The sequence below is a fragment of the Stenella coeruleoalba genome (assembly GCF_951394435.1).
Source record: "Stenella coeruleoalba genome assembly, chromosome: 9".
NCBI lineage: Eukaryota > Metazoa > Chordata > Mammalia > Artiodactyla > Delphinidae > Stenella > Stenella coeruleoalba.
The window spans coordinates 13,343,766-13,367,094 of record NC_137155.1 but is presented as its reverse complement, the minus strand read 5'-3'; the positions used below and the strand labels follow the sequence as shown (position 1 = coordinate 13,367,094).

General features: G+C 41.2%; 1 protein-coding gene across 2 annotated transcripts in view; it reads left to right on the top strand.

Moving 5' to 3' along the window:
- The window catches only part of POU6F2 (POU class 6 homeobox 2), a 464,893-nt gene that overhangs the window by 402,477 nt on the left and 39,087 nt on the right, over positions 1 to 23,329 (top strand). For both annotated transcript variants that reach the window (XM_079931511.1, XM_079931510.1), the window contains one exon: positions 6,345 to 6,491. In XM_079931511.1, the coding sequence (XP_079787637.1) occupies positions 6,345 to 6,491 (147 nt within the window). The remainder of the gene's footprint in view (positions 1 to 6,344; positions 6,492 to 23,329) is intronic.

Below are 23,329 nucleotides of genomic sequence, written 5' to 3'. Positions count from 1 at the left end.
CCCTCTTTGACTATAAGTCCCCAGAGGGTAGGGAACATGTCACTCTGTCATTCACACCATCTTTCTCACACTGTGCCCAAAACATAGTGGGTCCTGAATAAAGGTTTGCAGGGTTAAGACTTTAATGAGTGAAAGGGAGTGACATTTGCCTTGTAGCCATAATTGTTCAAGTTCCACCCAGATCCCTTGGAATCCTTCTTTTCTGTAAGTTGCCCCCGTCTTGGGGGGCTTTCAAAAACCAGCACGAGCAGCTCTTCTTCCAAACACTCCACTTTGTCCCAAGAGCAAAGAGCCAACAGTACCCAGGGATTTGAGTCCCAAGCCTCTCCTCCACCCCACAGATGTGAACTGGGACTGTCAGGTGTTGAGTGTGGACACCCAGCCTCCTTGCCTCGGGAGTGGGAACTCACACTCCAGAGCCCCTGCTAGATTGGAATTCCTCCCGTCCCCCTCCATCCTGTTTCTGGGAAACTCAACCTCAGACTTTAGGTCATTTACAAAATTCCTCTGTTAGCCAGTGTAGCTGGGTGTTGATAGAAAGTTACTGGAGCATTAATAGAAAATTACTATACTACAGTTGGCCAGAAAATTAAAATAAATTAAATATAATTCATTTTGAGACTAGACTGAAATCCATGTGACTTTACGTTGATGACTCGAAGGTATTTTAGGACGTTGCAGTATCTGAGAGTCATCACGGCACATCTCATGCACTCCAGGCTGAGACGTCTCAGCCATGGAAGTGGAGACTTTTGGATGGTAGAGAGTTGGACGGGCAGCATGTAGCACGTTGCCATCTCTTCAGGGAAGTGGGCAGAGAGCAAGCAGCAAAGCTTGACTCAATATTAAAACTCACAAAACTGAGACTTCTCCAGAGGTCCAGCGGTTAAGACTCCACGATCCCACTGCAGGGGGCACAGGTTTGATCCCTGGTCAAGGAACTAAGATCCCGCATGCCACGTAGTGAGGCCAAAAATAAACATTAAAATTAAAAAATAAAATAAAACTCACAAAACTGATTGCTGTGATGAGGGTTTCATAACACATAATAATCATGAGATCAAAGGGAAAAACCTGGTAGGATAGAACACACATCGGGTGGGTCATTGAGATGAATATGGCCGCCCTTCCAGAATTTGTCTACCGGTATTTCCTTGACCTTTAAGAGTAAGCCTTGAGGGTAAGAAGTGGAAATACTGATTTGGTTAAAAGAGTCCCAAGGAACCAAGAAACACGTTTTGCAGTATAAGAAAAGTCAAGGACCTAGTGTATGGAAATGAAGAGCCACATTTGCCCTCCTGTTTCTAGGCAGCCACTGCAAGTCATTTCAGACCTTAAATGGGGAATGAATTGTGATGAATGTGTTCATGAACATCCTCATTTAAAAACAAATGATACCACAGTTTCAGAGTTTTAAATTGAAAAGTTAGTAGCAAAAAGAGCTGCTCCAAAATCCATATTCTATAAAACTCACATAGCTCATGAGGAGAATGATAAAACTATAGATCATGAGCAATTATGCTCCAAAGAAAGGTTTGAGCCGGCTGCATTCATAAGGTCCTCCTGGTACAAAGACATAGACATAGAATATAACACTACAGCCACAGTGCTGCGTTATGCTGCCGTAGTTTTGTAAATAAGATTTATACTAATAGAATAATGTAATCAGCAAATTTTCATGAACAATATTGTGACTACTAAGGCTCAGATTCAAGAAACCTGAATTCTTTAGCAGGCTGTAGAATGTGAGTCTTTCAGAGAAAGAGAAGACGGGGCTAGATTTGGATACCCCACCACATTATCTCTGGTGACATTTATGTGACGTCACACAGATGACACCATCTAAGAGTCCTCCTTGAAGAAACTGTATCAGAGTTTTTCTTTCCATCACCATTTAGTGTCCACAGATAATAAGGATGTGCATAGAGCCCTATGGATTTGGGAATATGGATTTATTCTCATTATGAGATGACTACCCAATATCCCTATCGATACGTGAATGGAGAAATCAACCATTGCAAATCCCAAGGGAAATGTTTTTTATGAATCTACTTCCTGCATGCCTTCACTATCAAATTAACAACTGTGGGATAGACTCATTCACCATAGTTTGACATGAGGCAGGAATTAAACTGCAAAATGGGTGTCCTTCTGGAACCCTAACAAATGTTGTAAACTAAGCGTGAGATAAAACAGACCAGAAAAAAAAAAAGGTCTTCTCTTGCTGTTCTGCCACCTACCTACCCTGGCCTCAGAATCAAAACACTGCTTTCTCTATACATTTCTCTATACGTGATCAAATATGAGAGGCCAGCAGGTGATGTCACGCTTTAACTACTTCTTTCAGATGTCCTCCAGTCTGAAATATCTTTAAACCCCATATTTATCTTTTCAATTATACAACTCATCTCATCTAACAATCACATTACTTAGCTAATCGCTTTCTTCAAGCTACTGTTTTAAAATAAGCAAAATAAAATTAGAAAGTACAATTTAAAGTATAAAAATGGAGACTACAGTTACTGTGTTCACATTACTTCCAGAGTAAAAAGATATTTGTGGAGGTGAGTTCTAATTCTGATAAATTAATCAGTTCAGAATCCTGCTGCACACTATGAACTCCGAGGATAATAGCTATAGCACTGTTTTAGAACACGATATGTGCCAAGTATCATTCCAAAACATTTTCGCATATGTTATCTCATCTAATTCTCATCATAACTCTGTGAACAGGGGTGCCCTGTTTACACCCATTTAACCTATGAGAGTAGGAAGCATGGTTTACTTCAAGTCACAAGCCAAGGCAGTCTGGTTTCAGAGCGGATGCCCTCAACTGCATGAATGGATAGACCAGGCTCTGTGAGGCTTGAAGCCTTTGCTTACCGGTACAAAACTATTTTTGTTTTATTATCCTGTTATTTTTATTCTCAAAAATTCAGGGGGCTGTCTTAAGGAATTAGTGTTTCTATTAGTAGGTTTTTAGACTATCTGAGACTTATAGAACTATAGCTTGATGGATTCAGGGCCCAGAATCCATTTGGATGTGACATGAGGACTCTCTATGCAAATCCTGCTTTGAGAGCTACCACATTTATAAACAAGCGTGCACCAGAATGCGGCATGTCTTTCGAACTGGTCTATTGCAAACACAAGTATGTAGCACAGTCAGACCTCATTTGGGCCATCCTTTGCTGGTTAGGTACATTGGCAATGAAAGATCTGAAGGCATACGCTCGGCAGTGCCTTCAAAACATCCAGTTGGTCCTAGAACGTTAACATGCTCATTATACGCATTTATTGCGCCTGGGCTCCCCACTGTCCAAATCTCCCCCGAGTCTCCAATCAAGAAGGAGTATTGAGAGGAACACTGCTAATAGGACATGACTGGGGACAATACAGAGTGACATGACCCAAGGTGATGAAGAGAACACTTATGGTTTCCTGACCGTTCCTGCCACGTATCTTAATGCATATTACATCCCTGCCTTGGCAGTTCCAGACAGAAAAGCCAAAAGATATTTAGGAAGCTGCATCCATCGACAACACCAACGGTCCATCTGAAATGCTGTCAGCTTACAGATTGACTTGTACCTGGTCTCTGTATATACCACTCACTCCCCTGCCTTCACTTCCAACTCTGCTTCCAGAGGCCAGCAAGGCATCTCCCCAGAGCCCTGCACCCTTCACAAAGACCTAGGGATGCAAGTAAGAGAGCCATCGAGTTGGCATTTGCTTCATTAAGAGAGAAAGGCTGCAAAAACAGGAACAGATTGGATTTCAATCTAGGACCGGGATATAGAGAAAGTAAACGTTAAAAAAATAAAATCTGTACATCCATGGTCGCTGAAGCAATCTTTCAAAACAGTAGAAGTATTCCCATTCCTGGCCCCATAACACAAAGACCCAGAGACTGGTTTTAAGTAGGTGCTTTGTTTTATATTCAGAACAACAGTTTATCCTTCATATAATACCTGAATTTATTGTGACTACATGGGACTATTGCTGAACAACACACTAGTGTCCTAAATGTTGGGAATTCTCATCTACACTATTGTATTGTATCCAGAGAGTAATTCCAAAATTTCCTATGTGAATTTTTGATTGACCTAGATGTCAGGGAAATGTCTTCCAATTTTTAAAAATATTTTCTCTTCATTAAATAGGAAGCATTGTCTTATCTTCTTTAGAAAGCATTCTGTAGGTACTGATTTAAATGTTTCACTCAAAATTCGTGGACAAAATTGCATATTCAACATTAGAGCCAAATTGCACGTAATTTAATCTTTCTTTGAGATTAAGAAGCTTGGTTTGAGAGCTCCCTGAAATTCAGGAATTTCATTATGATTTCAGCTCGTATTGCATGAAAAGAAACGTAAACATAGCAACCGGCACGTGACCTGAGAATTGTGTACCACTGGGCAGTGTCCATCCTGGCCATTTGGGGAAGGTATTCCTCAAGTGGTCTTCTCACTTTGGAAGTGAAAAAAAAAGAACACACTATAAACTCTTCCACTTTAGGGAGTCAAGCCAAAAACAAGGAGAGTTTCCATTCAGCATATACCATTACTTGCCTCCTATACACTGTACAAATATCCTCAGAAAACCAAGATCAAGGCCAACCTGAATTTTAAATCCCATGGTGGTAATCTGGGATAAGACAGGGTTTCTCTTTAGGCTAATGAATGAGAATTTTTTTTTTCTCCTTAAAAAGAAAATCATTATCTTTTAGGAGAGAGATAAAGGCAAAAGACACATAATGTAATGAGCTGAAAGTGGATTTTCATTGCTAAAAAAAATGTGCTGGGTCAATGGAATGACTGTAGAACTAGTGCTGTGAAATTTCGTTATAAAAGAATAAAGAAACCAATAAGATAAGGATATCACATTAATGGGGGGGAGAATTATTAAATTCTTGTCCTTTTTGATATTTCCTCTGACAATTAGTATTTCCATCCTCATCAGATGACATAAACTCTAGGCAAATTTCCAAAGGAATTAAGTAATAAAATATGTTTTGAGAGGAAGAGGGGGGGAAAAAGGAAAAGAAAGAAAAAGACAAGAAACTGAGACAGTAAAGAGAAAGTAAAGAAGAAAGTTAAAAAAAAAAAAGAGGCATCTTTAAAAGAGCTTCTAGGACTTGAATTAAGTATGGCATTAAATTTTTTCTACCAAGTCTTAGTCTTGGCAGGTTTCTGCTAAATGCAGGAATTTCATGGATGTGGGAACTGGTGATGGAAAATGCATTATTATACACAACAATTGCTGTACTTGAGAGGAACTATATGGGAAAAAATAACACCCTGGAATAAATACAAATGAAATTCATGTATCAAAACCATTACTGTGAAAATAGTTTAAATGTTTCTTGCATTTATATCTAGTCATTAACCTAAATGCAGATTTTAGTTCAAGCTACACTTCTGCCTCATGGTCAGAAGGCCTGAAAACCTGTGACGTGGAAAATTGGCAGGATAAAGAATATTGAATTGGCCTCCACAGAAAAACAAAATTTGGCAGCCATAACCTCCTCCTTGGGTGGCTCTCTCCACCCCCCATTCCCCCCACCCCGCCCCGCCACTATTCCCCTGTCAAATTCCTCCCTAGCTCACTCTTGTCCCAGCAAAGAGGCCAAGGGAAGGCCGTATATGAGCTAAAACAGCAAGCTGATGTCAACCTGACCATTCACCAGGGGACCTTTGTCCTTGACCTTGAATTCCATGGTTCAAGTGAGCCCCCCCAAAAGTCCCAACCCTAGACTTAGCCTCTGAGAGCACAGAGGCTGGAGATTTCTATTTCTCCTGACTTTGATTTCCTTAATCCTTGGAGAAGGACGTGGGGTGAGGCGTCTGCCTTACCAGATATGAAACTGCAATTCACAAATGAAAATGATAAACTCATTTGCATAAATCCCTAAAATCTCTTCCTCTCCTCCACCCCTACTCCCATCCTGTTTTAATCCCACATTCAGTCTGGTTGCCTCAAGCAAAGAAGACCTTTTCTCCAAGTTTTATTTAGTCTAGCAAACAAAACCCAGGGACTTCTCCAAAATTATTTCTCCACCTGGGAAGATCCTAAGGTCCCACCTCGCCCCTGGGGCCCACCTCCCTCCCTCCTGGGGCGACTCCCAAACCCAGGCTCCATTAAGCAGCCCAGTGTTGATGGAGAATATTTCCCTTCCAACCTCATTTCCAACCTTTCCCAAACCCTACAGCTTCAGAGGGAATGTTCCCCAGGCCCTTTGCATGAGCCATTTGGAGCGATAACTTTCCCCCCACAAGTGAATGTTGTTTCCGTGTGCTGTGCGTGTCTTGGTGGTTTCACCCTGATCTTTTCTCTCTTTGCAGCTGGTTAATAATCCACTAGCAAGTCAGGCTGCAGCGGCTGCAGCAGCAGCAGCCATGGGCTCCATAGCAAGTTCACAGGCCTTTGGCAATGCCCTCTCCAGTCTGCAGGGGGTCACGGGTCAACTAGTTACTAATGCACAAGGACAGGTGAGTGGGAGATGGGAACAAGAGTGAATTTTTATGGCAGATTGAACTTGGAAAAGAAATGAATTTCTTTTGCATGACAGTGATATGTAACCGCAGCTGTACAAGGCAAATAAATAATGTTGACCAGCAACGTCAAGAAGAGAAGGGTTGGGAGGTGTTTCTCTAATTTAGAGGCAAGATTTTTTTCCTTCCCCTGGAATGTCTACTAAGTTTTATTTTGGTTTTATTTCTATACGATGACTCATGTTATGACCTTAATTGAAGAAATTACTTTTCAGGATTGGGAGACTCTTTCTAAGAAAAATCAGTTACATTTTACAAGTAAGATTTCCATTTTGCTTTTTTTTATTTTTTCATTTTTTGGAAATTTGGGTATTGGAGGAGACTGGTAAGTTTCCTTCCCTAATTGCTCTAAGATTTTTAAATTAACCTTAAGAAAGCTATTTCTGGATTATGCGGAGGTGATGGGAAACAATTCAGGATGTCCTGTAAAGGTAAAAAAGAAAAGGCGCGAGTTAGAGTTATCCCAAAACCGCCAGTCGCCGACGTGCCCAGCCACTTGCTGATTCTCACTAGCCCTCAGCGGTCTCTCATGTGCTTGTAGATTTACTTCAGCCTGCTAGGGCCATTAAACCTTGCTCATGTCACCATCAGGCACGTCTGTTCCCTCACACTGCTCTTGTGCCCGCATCGCGACCACCAAGATGCTGATGGGGATTCTTGATGAAGGTGGTCCCTCTTCAAGACCCCAGTAAACCTGAAAGCTGCGTGCAGAGCCAAAGAGGTTGAAGCTGATGGTGTCAGGGGTGCCCTCCATTCAAAGGCCTGACACAGAGCCCAGCCTCGCTGGGTAGGGCACCTGGTTCTCAAATGTTGCTGTTTCTGATGATGAAACACAAGAGAGAAGGAGCTTGCAAGCTTGCCGAGATTTCTCCTCCCAGGTTACTTACCCAGCAGTGAGGTTACTCCTCTATGCTTGGCCTGCTCTGGGGGAACAGGAATTGAGGTGTCTTGAACCTTGCTTTATTTTACATAAAGAGTAAATAGAGGTGCATTATAAGCTAAACCGGCTCCATCCACATCCCAGGGGGGAAAAAAAAGTGGATCTTGTTGTACTTCCTGGGCGGGTGCAGGATTGTCCCATCAGAACCCCTGAGGCCTGAACGATGGAGCTTGTCAAAGAGCGGACCCAGGTAATGAATCATCTTATCACAGGTGCACACCACACATATTAAAGGAGGGATGTATGAATACCGTGCCCTCCACGGTCACCTTTCAATGTCGACTTTAACCCTTGTTCCAATCCCTTTTCATCAAAGGATCATTTTATGCAGCCGGCTCTAAATGGAGGCTCTCAAAAGCCTATTAAGATTTCTGGAGGGATGGCGTATTGATGTGGAGGAAATGTTGGTTCTAATATCTATACGCCATACTCAGATCAGGTCTGTCCTGGTAGCTGTTTCCTGGAGTTGTGCCCCAAATAGAACACGCTGTTTCCTTCCTGCCAGGCGCCGACCCTTGAAATGTACATTTTAAGAGTTCAGGATAGACAGCATAACATTGATGTGTATTTCCCTCTGGTTTTTCTTGTTTCCATGTCCAAGTAAAATGTACTACTGTGCCCCACCTCTTGAGTATTTGTGATGAAGAAAATCCTTTATTGTTTAGAAGGAATTATTAGTTTATTCTTCTGATGATTTAATGGCTGATCATTTTTGCCGGTTACAAATCCACCTCCTTCTCAGGGGCTAGAGTTACAACCTCTGCTTTGTGTGGCCTTGGCCAGCCCCCATCCCAGGGGCTCCCAGCCCACAAGTACCCCTAAGGAAATGGGCTTCAAAGTTGAAGCTTGATTGGCACTCTGCATACATTAAGAGTTGATTTTAACCTTAATTTTTCTATTTTTGAAACTGTGTTACAATAGTTGATTTGATATGGTACACAAACCTCCTAAAGTAAAACAAACTTAACAGAGAAATCAATCATGGCCACTTATAAAGTTTTGTCTGAGAGTTTTAGACACATCCCAATGGCATCGTGTCCCCTTCCTAGTGCAAGAAGAGACCAAGATGCTCCCATTTCCAAAGCAGAGGAATTGGCCACATTGATGCAGCACTATAGGTTTTTTTAAATCTTTGTAATATAAACACCATCATCTTCCCAGAAGAAGGTGCATGCCCTGCACCTCTTGGCACAAAGATACCTATCTGAACCTTACAAAGTAGTCAAATTATATCCCCCAAAAGGCAAATATTATTTGGGCTGTGTGTGTGTGTGTGTGTGTGTGTGTGTGTGTATACTCCTTTGGCTTGTGTTAATGTGGTACAAAAGGTAAGAATACATTGGAATCAGGTTAATGCAATCGCCATGTTCAAAATACCATGTAAACTAAGATTACTACATGCAGCCCATTTTCAATTCCTTAGAAATCTCTATGGAGCTTTCCCAGAAAGGATACAAAGAGAAAACTCTAAATATATTTAGAGATTCTTTCATTTGAGTTCTTGACATCAACTATTTTTTTTTTTAATTTGCAAGTTCACCTGGGAGTAGTAACATTAAAATCTAAACCTAAGTTAGAAAAGCATGTTTCACTCCACTGATAATTTGCTACGGTAGGTCTGATGATTGCAAGCAGGGGCACTGTGTTATCAGTAAGGCCCTGATCCTTGCTTCCCCCTGCTAAGATTCTCTTTGCTCCCTGGAAACCTAAGTGGGATTACTCAGTAGTTAAGAGCCCTGGCCGATTTCAGACCTGCCTGGGAGTGGGTTTAGGCTCCACCTCTTTTTGGTCTTACGACATTAGGGCAATGACTTAACCTTCCTAAACCAGAGCCTCATCTTCAAAACTCTGACTCAACCCCTATGAGGCAGACTGAGCTAGTGGGTCGCGCTCGGAGGGCAGGTGGTCCTCGGTCTGCCTTCTTGGCTGGGCAGATGCCCGCACAGCGAGACGTGCCCAGATCTTCCTTCAAGCTCTAGGGCCTTAGACTCTCAAGAAATCCTACCACCTGGGACTGTAGTTTTGCTTCCTTGTCTTGGAATCTATGTTTCCATTTACTGGATCTCAGTAAATTTCGATATAGTTAAGGAATTTTTATGTTCCTTTTTTCCAACTAGTAGTTATGAGCAAATATGGAGGAACAACTTCAGACATTTTATACCCTTCTAACCCTGCCATTCATTTGCAGTTAATTCAGAAGTCAGACACTGGTCCAAAGAGTGAATAATTCTAACAAAATAATACATTCCGAAGTCACAAAGCACATATCTTACCCAGGGATGTTAAAGTATTTTAAAATTATATCACACGCAGCTTCACTCTGAGGTGGGAAGGTACCAAGTGTTCTAATGGTAATCAGCGATAATGAAATTGATAATGGCTATCGCAGTGCTGAGAAGAACATTTTGGTTCTCTTTGCTCACTGAATCAGGAACTCACACGGGTGTGGAAGCTAGGCAATGGCATGAGCGCTAGCTATAGACTCATTTGAATCCAAAGTCAGACAATAACTAGTTCTGTGACCTTAGGCAAATTACCTGAGCTCTCTGAGCCTTGGTTTCATTATAAAATAAAAATAATCAAAACTAAGCCCCTAGATTATGAAGATTACATGAGATGTGTGGGGAAAAAAACCTACCATAGTGCCTGAGTACACCATCAAAGACTCAATAAATGATTATCCTAATTAGCATCATTGTCATCATCATGGTTTAGAGTCTGTCTAGTATTTTCTGGAAACCTTTCTTTGGATATACAGCAGAGGCAGTACAGTCTACAGGCAAAGAGAATGAGCTCTGGAACCAGACTGCCATGCACCAGTTGTGAGACCTTGGGCAATTGACTTACGTTCTCTGTGCCCCAATTTCTGCATCCGAACAATGGGGATTGTTATGGCGCCAGCTTCTAGGCTAAAGGTCTTAGAACAGGGTCAGGCACATAGTCATCATTCAATAATACCATCACTCAATAAATGGTACCTGTTATTATTAATTAAGAAGCTGTGTGTTTTCGGTTTGTAACTGTGCACACAAACCTGCTGTGTGTGAGGAGTTTGAGAACGTGAGAATCTTAATAGTAGGACATTAATTTCCGTTAGGGAAATCTCATCCTTACCCTGGATGGTTCCATAGGGGTGTGTGTGTGTGTGTGTGTGTGTGTGTGTGTGTGTGTGTGTGTTCCTAACACTTATTCAGTGGGTATGTTCAGGATTTGGCAAGTAGATTTACCATCGATTTGTTTAGCTATAGAATTGGCTTCCCTCGAGCCCCTGGCAATATCTCCTTGTTGGTGTTATTGCAGCAAAGTAAAAGCAAATGAAATTTTATTTTAACCTGGGGCTAAAGAAAGCATTTTACATTTTAACTGAAGCTCAGAATGTTTCCTGATGAAATTAGTTCTCAACCACTGTGAAATTTTCGTAAGTGGCAGCAAGGCAAGCCCAAAACCCTTCCTTCAGTCTTTAAAGAGCCAGTCGAGTGAAAAAAAAAAAAAAAAGAATCAACTAAACAACATTACTCTTTTATATATAAAAAGAAGAAAAATAATTAAAAGGACTTACCCACTCAGGTTACCCAAGAATACACACAGCATGATATGAATAAACGATGGCTGAGCACAGCTGGTTTGGCCAGAAGGAAGGACATGCTGTAGGATAGGGGCTGTTTCCTAAATGACCACAAGGCCACGATTAAAGTAAAACAATCTGCTGATCCTAGCAGTAGCCTAGGCTGGACAGGTGGATGGAGAGGTAGGACCACCACCAGTGCCAAGTGGAAAGACCATTCCAATATCATAACTTTACGAAGTGGTGAGAAATACATGTCTTAGAATGGAAGGAACTTGATGCTGACATTGGGATGTCCCTCAGAATTATAATAATAATGAGCTCAATAGCATCTCTAGAGGCAATAGAGTAGCTAAGAATATAGGCTTTAAGGGACACAGGTCTGATGGGAACACATTTCTAGCCCAGTGGCCTTGGATAAGTTCTAGAACTTTCCTGGGCCTCCATTTCCTCATCAGCAAAGTGGGAGTGATAAGACTTCTCACATACTTTTCGTGTGGGGTTAGACGTGATAATAGCAGAAAGAGTGCTTAGCACAGTGCCTGATAGCTCTTAAGCATTTAGTAAATTACATTAATTGATCCATAAATTAATGCCATAGCTATTTTTTTAGGATGAAGAAGCAATTGACCTTGAACTCTGGCTTGCTAAAGTCACTCAACACATAATTTTAAATAGAAAGATGAGAATCTTTTAGAGAGAATCACTACAAGATGAAGGAAGATAAAGTTATAATAAATGCAAATCTTAGCCAAAAGATTGAGATATAATGAACTTATGTGTCCATTGAGCCCCTCTGTGGCTTGATTAGGTCTGTCTGTGTAGGAGAACTAACAAAAGCCACAGCTGCCCACATTAGTAAAACTAATTTTAAACTTTATTCAAAGGAGATCAAGTGTGGAGCTTTGACAGTGGGACTAGAACCAACGCATTAGACGTATGCAGCTAAAGCCAGTTGATTGGAAATTTAGGGAGTTTCACAGGTACTCTTGCATTTCATATTTTATAATGAAACACATTAAATGTATAGACAAAAGATAATTTTTTACATAAAAAATAGCACAGGGCTTCCCTGGTGGCGCAGTGGTTGAGAGTCCGCCTGCCGATGCAGGGGACACAGGTTCGTGCCCCGGTCCGGGAGGATCCCACGTGCCGCGGAGCGGCTGGGCCCGTGAGCCATGGCCGCTGAGCCTGCGCGTCCGGAGCCTGTGCTCCACAACGGGAGTAGGCCACAACAGTGAGAGGCCCGAGTACTGCAAAAAAAAAAAAAAATAGCACAAAAGACATCCTTGTTCAGCCACCTAGATACTAACTTTTTTCCATACAAGCTTCAGTTCTTTTGCTTATTTTTACTTTATTTTATTTTATTTTATTTATGGCCGCACCACACAGCATAGGGGAACTTAGTTCCCCAACCAGGGATTAAACCCACAGACCCTGCAATGGAAGCACGGAGTCTTAACCACTGGACCTCAAGGGAAGTCCCTATTGCTTATTTTTAAAAGAAATGAAACATTACTGATAACAGTTAAGACCTTAAAACACCTTCCATTCCTCTCTTTCCCTTTCCCAGGTGATTACTGTGATAAAGTGGTGATTCCTTTCGTGCAAGTTTTGCATTTTTACTACAAAATATTGATTTTTTAAAAAGCTACAAGATCATATTACAGAATACCATTTTAATACAAAAATAGAATATATTATTTAGATATTTTGCATAAATAAGAATCAATTTGTTGAAAATTCAGTGTCGGTATCTAAAAATTCAGAGTTGGCATCTGTATATACCCCACCCCCCGAGATACTATGAACAGAGCAATCTATGTATGTAATAAGCTCAACGAATGGGTTCGGCCATATTTTCTAAACCAAAATCCAAAACGGTCTGACAAAAGATTTTATTTTCTCATATCCAATCACTATGTTGTGCACCTGGAACTTAACAGTGTTGTAGGCAATTATACTTCAATTAAAAAAAAGATTTTACTTTCTCATTGGCAAATATTATATGAAGTTTTCTAAAGGTGTAAAAATTCAATCATATTAGTGAAATACATATCAACTAGCATTGTTTAATAGAGTAACATTTTCTCAATCCGCTCATTCTAGAGATTGGGAAATCTATGTTTATGGAGTTAGTAACATAATACGAATTTTACCCTGGCTTTACCCAAGTAATAAAGATGAAACAGTGACCACAATAAACCACCTCAGTCTTTCCACTAACATATCAGATTTCCCCTTTGAGCCCAGTTAAGAGCTCTATCTCCTCATTTCAGGAGAGGCCGTTGCGTTAAAGCAGTGTGTCCCTCAAGACTCCAAGCAAAAGGGGGTTCCCGGTGCGACGCGGGGAGGCGCAGCAGCTGATGAATATGCATGAGGCCGGGCAGGAGGCCCGCCCCACCGACCAGACGCGCCCCAAACCCCTTTTAACGTTTTTAACCCCGCTTTTCCCAAACTCCCGGTCCACCCGCCATCTCGTAGAATTTACACTTTGGGAAATGCTGCAGGAGGGAACTTACACGCATCCCTATCCACGTCTTTGAATGTGAAACAATGACTTCAATCAAAAAGGAACCGCCTCCAAGGAAGCTTCTGCTCCGCCACGGGGGCTTCGCGGTGATTTCTGCGCTGCTGTTTTGAGTGCACACACCTGCATTGCACGTTTGCGGAAAGAAGGGATCACACACCGCTCGGAAGAACTCCCAGGGGCTGCAATCCGAGCACCGAGGGCAGACAGAGAAACGTGAGGCGGCCCCCAGACCCCCCGCTGCGGTGCGCTGTCTGGAGTTTTGTCACCTGCAGTGACCGGGCAGGGGTAAGGGGGAAGGGGTCCTCGCAGGAGATGGGTTTGATGGGAGGCCTTGCTTCTGCAGTGGCTCAGCTGCTGACACGCGGGACCTAATCAGGTCTCAGAGCCGGTCAGGGCCATCTGCACAAGCACGGCTCTGTCCCTCCTTATGACAGTGAATTTGTTCAGCCCAACCTTTGCTGCCGGGTGAAAGGTAGCCCCTCTCTCCCTCTCTGGTCCCCTCCTTACTGCCTGCATTTCTGAAGTAAAAGGGTTAATCCCATTAGTGTCATCAGTCCAAACAGCTTGCCAGCTTAAGAGGGGATATGTGTATATGTAGAGCTGAATCACTTTGCTATACAGTAGAAATTAACACAACATTGTAAAGCAACTATACTCCAATAAAAATTAATTTTAAGAAAAAGAGCTGGAAAATTAAGTACCCTCAGAAATCTTTCTTTCTGCCTCCCCCCGACCCCCAGCAAAACGCAGCAGGGCAGTCTGTCCTATACAGTTAAAGGGGTGGGCAGAAAGAGAATGAAAAATCCAGTTTGGGGGATTCACCTCTGAGGACTGAGCCAGAGAGAACCAAGTTCTCTCTCATCTAAAGCAGAGCTTTGGATTGTTGTGCTGACACATTTTTACATTTTTTTTTCTGGCCACTGCGTTTTTTAAGAAAATTCTTCCTCCATGAGCATTTCGCTTTCCTGGAAATAGGGAAATGTGTTCTTGTGTAGACATCTGGCTCCAGACAGTTGGACAACCCTTCTGGCTAAAAATGGGAAAGGGGCCAATTAACTAAGGAAGTAACCTAATTAACAGTTGCAACTCTGGACAGGCCATAAGTTATAAGACTCCAAGCTCCCTCAAAGCTAGTCTGACTTCTTGAATCTTTGTTTCACTAGCATAGTTTACATTCCAACTAGTGCAAACTTATGGCAAAATAATATCACTAACGTTCATGGAATTTATTTCAGTGTGCAAAACTCTTCAACCATCTTACGTCTTAGAGCAGTGCTAGGTTTAAGCTGAATGTTCCTTTAGGCTAAGTGACTTCTAGAAAAGAATAATGGAAATAATAGCTCCCAGGCACTGAGGCTTCACCATGGGGCAGGTGTCATCTGTGGTCCCACTGGGCACTTAACCACCGGTTTGATGATCCCAGCTATGCAGATGAGCAAACTCTTGGGAGAGTTAAGGCAGCTCCCTGGGATGGTACTATTTTTATTTGGCCATGCCACTCGGCGTGCGCCCCCTGCAGGAGAAGCGGAGTCCCAACCACTGGACTGCCAGGGAAGTGCCCCTGGGATGATACCTTTTAGTAAGTGGCAGAACTGAAATGTGAGCCCAAAGTCCACACCCATCCTCCCGCACCTCCGTCACTTTCTGAGGTTCGTTTTCTAGATGCTCCATAGGTTTGTCACAAATCCAGAAGCTTCACCGTTCCATCTACAAACGGGAACTGTAATTCTTGCCCTGTCAGCCTCAGAAATTTCTCTTGAAGATATATAAATCCTCACACACTGGAAAACTGTAAAGAGCTATAAATCTGCCAAAATAAATATAGAGTATTGTAATCGATATTCTCACCATTATTATTTTTGCTGATCATAGGAACTAGAGAAGTACTTGCAAGGAAGTGTCTAAAGCAATGAGATGATCTTGAAAAGTTGACCTCAGATCTCTGCTTCATCTTGCCAGAGAAAATCAGCCTCAAGGAGTTAGGGTCTGAGGGACTGTAGGGCCCCTGCCTTCCAGCAAGGCATCCTAGCCATGAGGACAACTATGAAGTATGAAGAAAGAAGTCTGTGCTTTATATGGGCGCTCACCAAAGTGAGCCTTTCAGAGCTAAGGAGGAAACGCTATCCCAGGGAATCCTTGACTGGTGCTTTATGTGGTATGACACAGCAAGATGATTTTAGAATTGATTAAGCTCCCAAAGTGGCAAGCCCCTATACATTGTTAGATGTTTCCCTTTGGAAGCTGCCCCTCTAAGGAGGTAAACCCTTGATAAGAAAAAGAGAAATATCTAATTCTGTATTGTGAGTCTAAGAAACGACTGATCTTAAGTTACACTATCAATAACAGCTTTTTTTTGTAATGGAAGAAAATATTAGCACATTAAACAGATATATCAGTTGTTAGGGGCAGCCTAATTTCACAAATATTACAAATGCAAACTATGTGGGGGTCTTATAATTGAGGAAATGTTATTTATTTGATAAATCACTTTAACCAAATCCAGTATCACAAAGACTATGCAACGGGCTATTTTTTTTTTCATTTTAACATCTTTATTGGAGTATAATTGCTTTACAATGGTGTGTTAGTTTCTGCTGTATAACAGAGTGAATCAGTTATACATATACATATGTTCCCATCTCTCTTCCCGCTTGCGTCTCCCCCCCTCCCCCCTCCCTATCCCACCCCTCCAGGCGGTCACAGCACCGAGCTGCTCTCCCTGTGCTATGCGGCTGCTTCCCACTAGCTTCTACCTTGATGATGGCTCTCTTTTTAGTAAAAAGTCAGGGGAGGAAGTAGAAGCTATTTATGTCTCAGTTTTTCCAACTAAAGAATGAAAATTAAACTTGATTTGGGTCAGGGGCAAGGAAAGAGCGGAAGTGCTGAATTTTGACTTAGCATCTCTAGAGCAATATCAGCTTTTTCTGCAGACAATTTTTATGGTTAAGCAGAGAGATGAACACATCAAATTCACACATGAGATGCAGTCAACTTCCCAATAAATGCTCATTGTACCATTTACTACGCCATAAGCCCAGTAATGCACCCAACTTTCTTGTTGGCCCACAAGTTGTTGACATGATGCATTCTTCTTAAAGGTGTAGGCATCACATCATGAATTTACAGGCCAATAAGAGAGAAATGAGAAATAGATCAGCAATAGGTAGCAATGGAAAAGTCCCAACTCAGAAAAGTGAGAGGAGCCAGGTTCAAGTTCAAATGTACAGAAGTAAGCCTTCGCACTATCCAGTTGAATATAATGCATTATCCATAGAACATTGCTCCAAATTGCTGTTCATCTCACCACCTAACACTTTCCACCTTGTAAAAAGAACAATCTAAGTAGATGCCGAGAAGACGTCACAAGGTGAAGGGTTTAGAATACAACAGTAAACTCAAGATGTGATACAGCTTTATATGTGCAAGTAAATGGCATCGCTCAAGCAGAACACAGACACACAAAGGAAAACACACTACACACCCCTGATCTGACACTTGTCAATAGATGGTCACAATAATCCAGTCTCAGGGTAACAGAGACAGAACAAGCAAATGTCTATGTGCTCACATGGAAGCCAGCCCACGGTAAAGAGCACAGGCTTTCAAATTAGACTCCATCCCCAAGCAGCTCTGCAACCCCAGGCAAGGCACCTAGTCTCACTCAGCCTCAGTTTTCTCTTCCTTGCAATGACAGCAACGTCATCTGCTCAGGGTTGTTGGGGTATTTAACAACAATAAATTTAATCAGTTGCTTCCATTTATTGAGCACTTTCTACACGCCAAAGAGTGATTAGTATTCAATATTTTTTTCTTTTTTTTTAATTCAACTATAGTTGATTTACAATGTTGTGTTAGTTTCAGGTGTACAGCAAAGTGATTCAGTTATACATATATGCATTCTTTTTCAGATTCTTTTCCCTTATAGGTATCACTAGATATTGAGTAGAGTTCCCTGTGCTACAGTAGCTCCTTGTTGGTTATCTATTTTATATATAGTAATGTGTATCTGTTAATCGCAACCTCCTAACTTATCCCTCACCCTCCCCTTTCCCCTTTGGTAACCATAAGTTTGTTTTCTATGTCTGTGGGTCTATTTCTGGTTTTTTAAAATTTGTGTTTATTTATTTAATGTCTTAGGCGGCACCATACGCAGCTTGAGGGATCTTAGTTCCCCGACCAGAGATTGAACCTGTGCCCCCTGCATTGGGAGCTCGGAGTCTTAACCACTAGACTGCTAGGGAAGTCCCTGTTTTGTATATAAGTTAATTGGTATCTTTTTTTTTTTAACATTCAGTATATTGTTTCATTTCATTATGACCACAACCACGGAATATGGTTTATCCCCATTGTACAGATTAAGAAACTTCCAAGATCACCCAGCTGGAAATGTCAGGATTCAAACCCAGTGTTGTCTGATATCAGAGCTCACTCTTATTCACTGTGCTCTAATAATAATTGAAATTTTTTGTTTTGTTCCCTGATGTATCCCAGTGGCTAAAAGAGCACACAGTAAGCATAAACATAGTAACATAATCTGTGGACTGAATGAATATAGAGTATTTCGTATAAGCTAATACACTATTCATAAGCATGGTGCATAAGTTCATCATTTCATTTCATTCCCACAGTGATCTTGCACTATTATGTCTAATTTACAGCTGAGGAAATAGAGGTTCAGAAAAGTTAACCAGCTTCCCAGGGCCACAGAGTTAGAAAAAAAGTGAAAGAGCCTGGATTTGAGCCCAGATCTGGCTGCTTCAAAGCACTGCTTTCCTCGGAGGGCAGCCGCTTTCAGCATCACACGTCTAAGTGCCCGCTCTCCTCCCTGCCGCATAGTGGTCATTCCATAAATATCATGCTCTCCCCACCTGGATATATTTTAATCTACTTAGGGTGTCTGATCCAAAGTAGGGTCTATTTAGTATATCGAAGTTTTATATGGAAATGCTTTTAAGCATAATGCCATCTAGCATTACTGTATCTGATGAAAACAGCATTGGTCTCTTTTACTTTCTTCAGTTTTTTTTTACATCTTTATTAGAGTATAATTGCTTTACAATGGTGTGTTAGTTTCTGCTTTATAACAAAGTGAATCAGTTATACATATACAAATATCCCCATATCTTTTCCCTCTTACGTCTCCCTCCCACCCTCCCTATCCCACCCCTCCAGGCGGTCACAAAGCACCGAGCTGATCTCCCCGTGCTATGCGGCTGCTTCCCACTAGCTATCTACCTTACCTTTGGTACTGTATATATGTCTATGCCTCTCTCTCGCTTTGTCACAGCTTACCCTTCCCCCTCCCCATATCCTCAAGTCCATTCTCTAGTAGGCCTGTGTCTTTATTCCTGTCTTACCCCTAGGTTCTTCATGACATTTTTTTTCTTAAATTCCATATATATGTGTTAGCATACGGTATTTGTCTTTCTCTTTCTGACTTACTTCACACTGTATGACAGACTCTAGGTCTATCCACCTCATTACAAATAGCTCAGTTTCATTTCTTTTTATGGTTGAGTAATAGTCCATTGTATATATGTGCCACATCTTCTTTATCCATTCATCTGATGATGGACACTTAGGTTGTTTCCATCTCCGGTACTTTCTTCAGTTTTTGAAACTACTGTACTAGCATTTCAGGCTTGTTGTCAGGAGTAAAAGCAATAAAGGGTGTGGAATCTTGGCGCAGTGCCAGGTACATAGCATGTACCAGGCGAACCCTGCTTCTCCCTTGCTCTCTTGACCACCTGGGTTCTGAAACCCGTGGTCGCCCCAGCATGCAGAGAGGGCCAGTTTGATGATTTTCAGTCCACTGCTCACACTATTAGTAACAGGGTAAGCAGACTACCTTGTTTTCTCAAGATTATCAGCACAGAAGGCTAAGTGATGTCTAGCTTGCCTCTATATCATGACTACGTGGCTGAGGACCTGACAGCATCCACTTTTCCTTATAACAAAGTGTTGTACTTTATTTAATCAAAAAGCAGGGCCACAGGGGTTTTACCTGCAAGGTTCATTCAACTACTGTTGATTTCCTCTGATGCTCTAGAATAAAAACATTTCAATCTACCTTCAGTAAATCTCCAGGTGACGTTAGCAAGCTCTCCCAGGCAACCGTAAGGAAGAGATTTAGTGATACATGTACAGCTAGGAAAACAAAACTCTGTTTTAAATTCACACAGAATTTGAGGATTTCATTGCAAGTTGAAATTTGGATTTTAGTGTGAGGATCCTCTCAGTATCATTGGTTATGAAAGACAGACTTAAGTTTTTTTAATATAATAGTTGACATCCTTAAGAAAAAAGATACTTAAATCATTTACATTTAAAAGGTAATATACAGCGAATTCCCTGGTGATACAGTGGTTAGGACTTGGAGCTTTCACTGCCAAGGCCACGAGTTCGATCCCTGGTCGGGCAACTAAGATCCTGCAAGCTGCTCGACGTGGCCAAAAAATAAAAAGTCTCTTATTTTTAAAAAAGAGAAGGTGATATACAAGTTACTTAGGTGAACACAGAAGGGAGGAACATGGCATGCTACTCAGAATTCTGAGAACTCATTTTGATCTTTTTGAGATCACAAAATCATATACATTTTAAAATATTAAAAAGTAGAGTTTCTGTTCCTTCTCAGCTCACATGAAGATAACACGTTAGAAATGGGGATAATGTAGACTTGTTCCTGCAGTCCAAACCTAGAGGAATCAGAAAGTGTTAAGAAGGAACCTGCTCGGTGCTTTGTGACCATCGAGAGGGGTGGGAGGGAGATGCAAGAGGGAGGAGATACATATATGGGGATATATGTATGTGTATAGCTGACTCACTTTGTTATACAGCAGAAACTAACATACCATTGTAAAGCAGTTATACTCCAATAAAGATGTGGGGAAAAAAAAAAAAGAAAGAATCCGTCTCAGAAACCAAATCTGGTACCATAAACATTGCTAGAAATGTCCCAAATTTTTTAGAGAAGTTAAGCAGATTATTTTTTAATTCTGAGTTGTGGATTAAGTTAATTGTTTTATGACTTAAATATCTCCATTGTTCTTCAATGTAAGTATCCTTATGCCAGCTTCTACATGATTTAACAATATATATGAATGAATTCATCTGGCATGACTGTGAAACATATTCCTGATAAGGCTGTACTTCAAAAATAGCTTTGAGGGACTTCCCTGGCAGTCCAGTGGTTAAGACTTCGCCTTCCAATGCAGGGGGTGTGGGTTTGATCCCTGATCGGGGAGCTAAGATCCCACAAGACCTGTGGCCAAAAAACCAAAACATAAAAAAAACAGAAGCAATATTGTAACAAATTTAATAAAGACTTTAAAAATGGTCCACATCAAAAAAAAAATGCTTTGTAATTAAAAATTCCAAACTTCATACTATTGGCATGAATTTTGAGTTGTTGATCTTAGAACAGGACAGTTGGAAAATCATTATATTAGTGGTTTGTTTGTCATGATAAATTAACATTTTCCCCGTACCAAATTTGAAGTACTAGATAAATATAAGTACATGTCACACATATTATACGTGTATATTTATATATTATATATATATTGTTATATATACATATCATATATATATAATATGCATATACTTTGAGGGACATTTAAAATAGGAACCAGAAAACTATGAGAAACCACAACTGGAAGAGTACAGTGGCCCTCTATGCTAACATCTATCAAAACCTGCCTGATGGGGCTTCCCTCATGGCGTAGTGGTTAAGAATCCGCCTGCCAATGCAGGGGACACAGTTCGACCCCTGGTCCAGGAAGATCACACATGCCACGGAGCAGCTAAGCCCGTGCGCCACAACTACTGAGCCCGCGAGCCACAACTACTGAAGCCCACGTGCCTAGAGCCCATGCTCCTCAACAAGAGAAGCCACCGCAATGAGAAGCCCGCGCACCACAACAAAGAGTAGCCCCCCGCTTGCTGCAACTAGAGAAAGCCCACGCGCAGCAATGAAGACCCAGCACAGCCAAAAATAAATAAAATAAATTAATTTTTTAAAAAAAGCTTAAAAAAAACCCTGCCTGATGGTTGGGGTAAGAGTGCAGATTGGTCACCATGAAAATGAGGATGCAATTTTATGAGAAAGACTCATCAGCATAATTCTAATGAGTTATGGTCTTTGTCGTGACAAATGAGAAATTCAGTGGTCTCACCCTAAAGAACATTAAAAAACAACATTACTAAGAGGAAATTGAAAAAGTAATACATGGTAGAGTGATGAGGACAACTTTTTTTCTGATTGCAGGTAGATAAATATTGCATGCAAGTATCAAAATACATTTAATTTTGCCACAACACATATTCTCTTCACAAAAAGCCTATGAATCATCCTGGACTCGTGAGACTGGGTGGTGATAAACAGATGCCTCTTTAATGACACCTGGTGTGGCTTCATTCCCTCACCCCCCCTTTTCTTAGAGGCTTGTTGTTTATACTAATTTAAATTCAGCTTTACAGCCTGAATGCACTCACAGCACCAGGTGATGCTAAATGCATGCTGCACTTTCTTTTTGCTTTTTGCTTTTTCTTTTCCGGAGCAGAAAAAGGTTTATTGCCGGGCCAAGCAAGGAGAACAATGGCTTGTGCTCAAAAACCCCGAATTCCATGCAGCGCTTTCTTTTTTCTTTTTTTTTTTTTTGGCCACACCCTGTGGCATGTGGGATCTTAGTTCCCTGACCAGGGATTGAACCTGTGCCCCCTGCATTGGGAACACAGAGTCTTAACTTCACCACCTCCCACTGCTCCAAAGAATTGGGGATAGTGGAGATCACTGGTCCCTGATTTAGGTTTTTTGCTGTCATTGCTGTAGCTCTTTTTTCTCTCATTTGGGAAGAAACATATAATAAACAGTTCATAGGTCCAGGGCTTCATTTAGGAACGTTTACTAAAGCTTCTAAGGACCAAAGCTGAGTCAAACTAAAAGGTGTGCTCCCAAGCAATAAATAACTTTAATCTGATTTAGTCACTTAATCTGGCATCAACAGGCAAAAGCAGAAATACTTCCCCACATTCTAGGTATGTTTTTGCTGGCATCAAAACTTAAAGTCTTAGGCAAAGCCTTGTAAAGGCTTATAATGTTTGTCTCTCTGCAAAATGATGGCTTCACCACAGTTGTGATTCTCTCTTGCAGGGAAAAAAAAATGTTTTAGCAATTCCACAGTGTTGGCAGCTGCAAAGAAAATGAAAAAGAACTCAGTTTAATTTGTAGTCATTGGGGAATAGAGAAGAGGGATGATGAAAAGAAATGTTTCCAGTTCATCCTTAAGAATTTGTTTTCTGACACATGGAACATCCTACTGGACAAACATAATGAATATTATAACGACAATGTAAAATCTCTGAATAGATTTGGAAATTGAAGCATTAGATCATATTTATAAGCACTTTCATTTCTTCCCATTGAAAATAACAAGTTGAAACCAAAGCCGTGATGGCTTGAAGGCATTTGCTTTTGTGTGAGATGTCACAGTTGTTCCTGTTATAAATAATTACAGACTGAAATATACATTTGTTTTTATTCCAATTAGGACTCAAGAGAGGAAAATCATAATATAGTCACAGATAAAGTGGGGGACTTTGAGAGCATGGTGGAACCCTGCAGTGAATTCACGTGCATCCTTGTGGCAGAATCAAGATGGCAGAGGTTGACTGTGATGTGGTGCTGAGGAGGAACATTGTCCTGTGAAAACTGAAGGGCATTCCCCACTGTGTGCCTG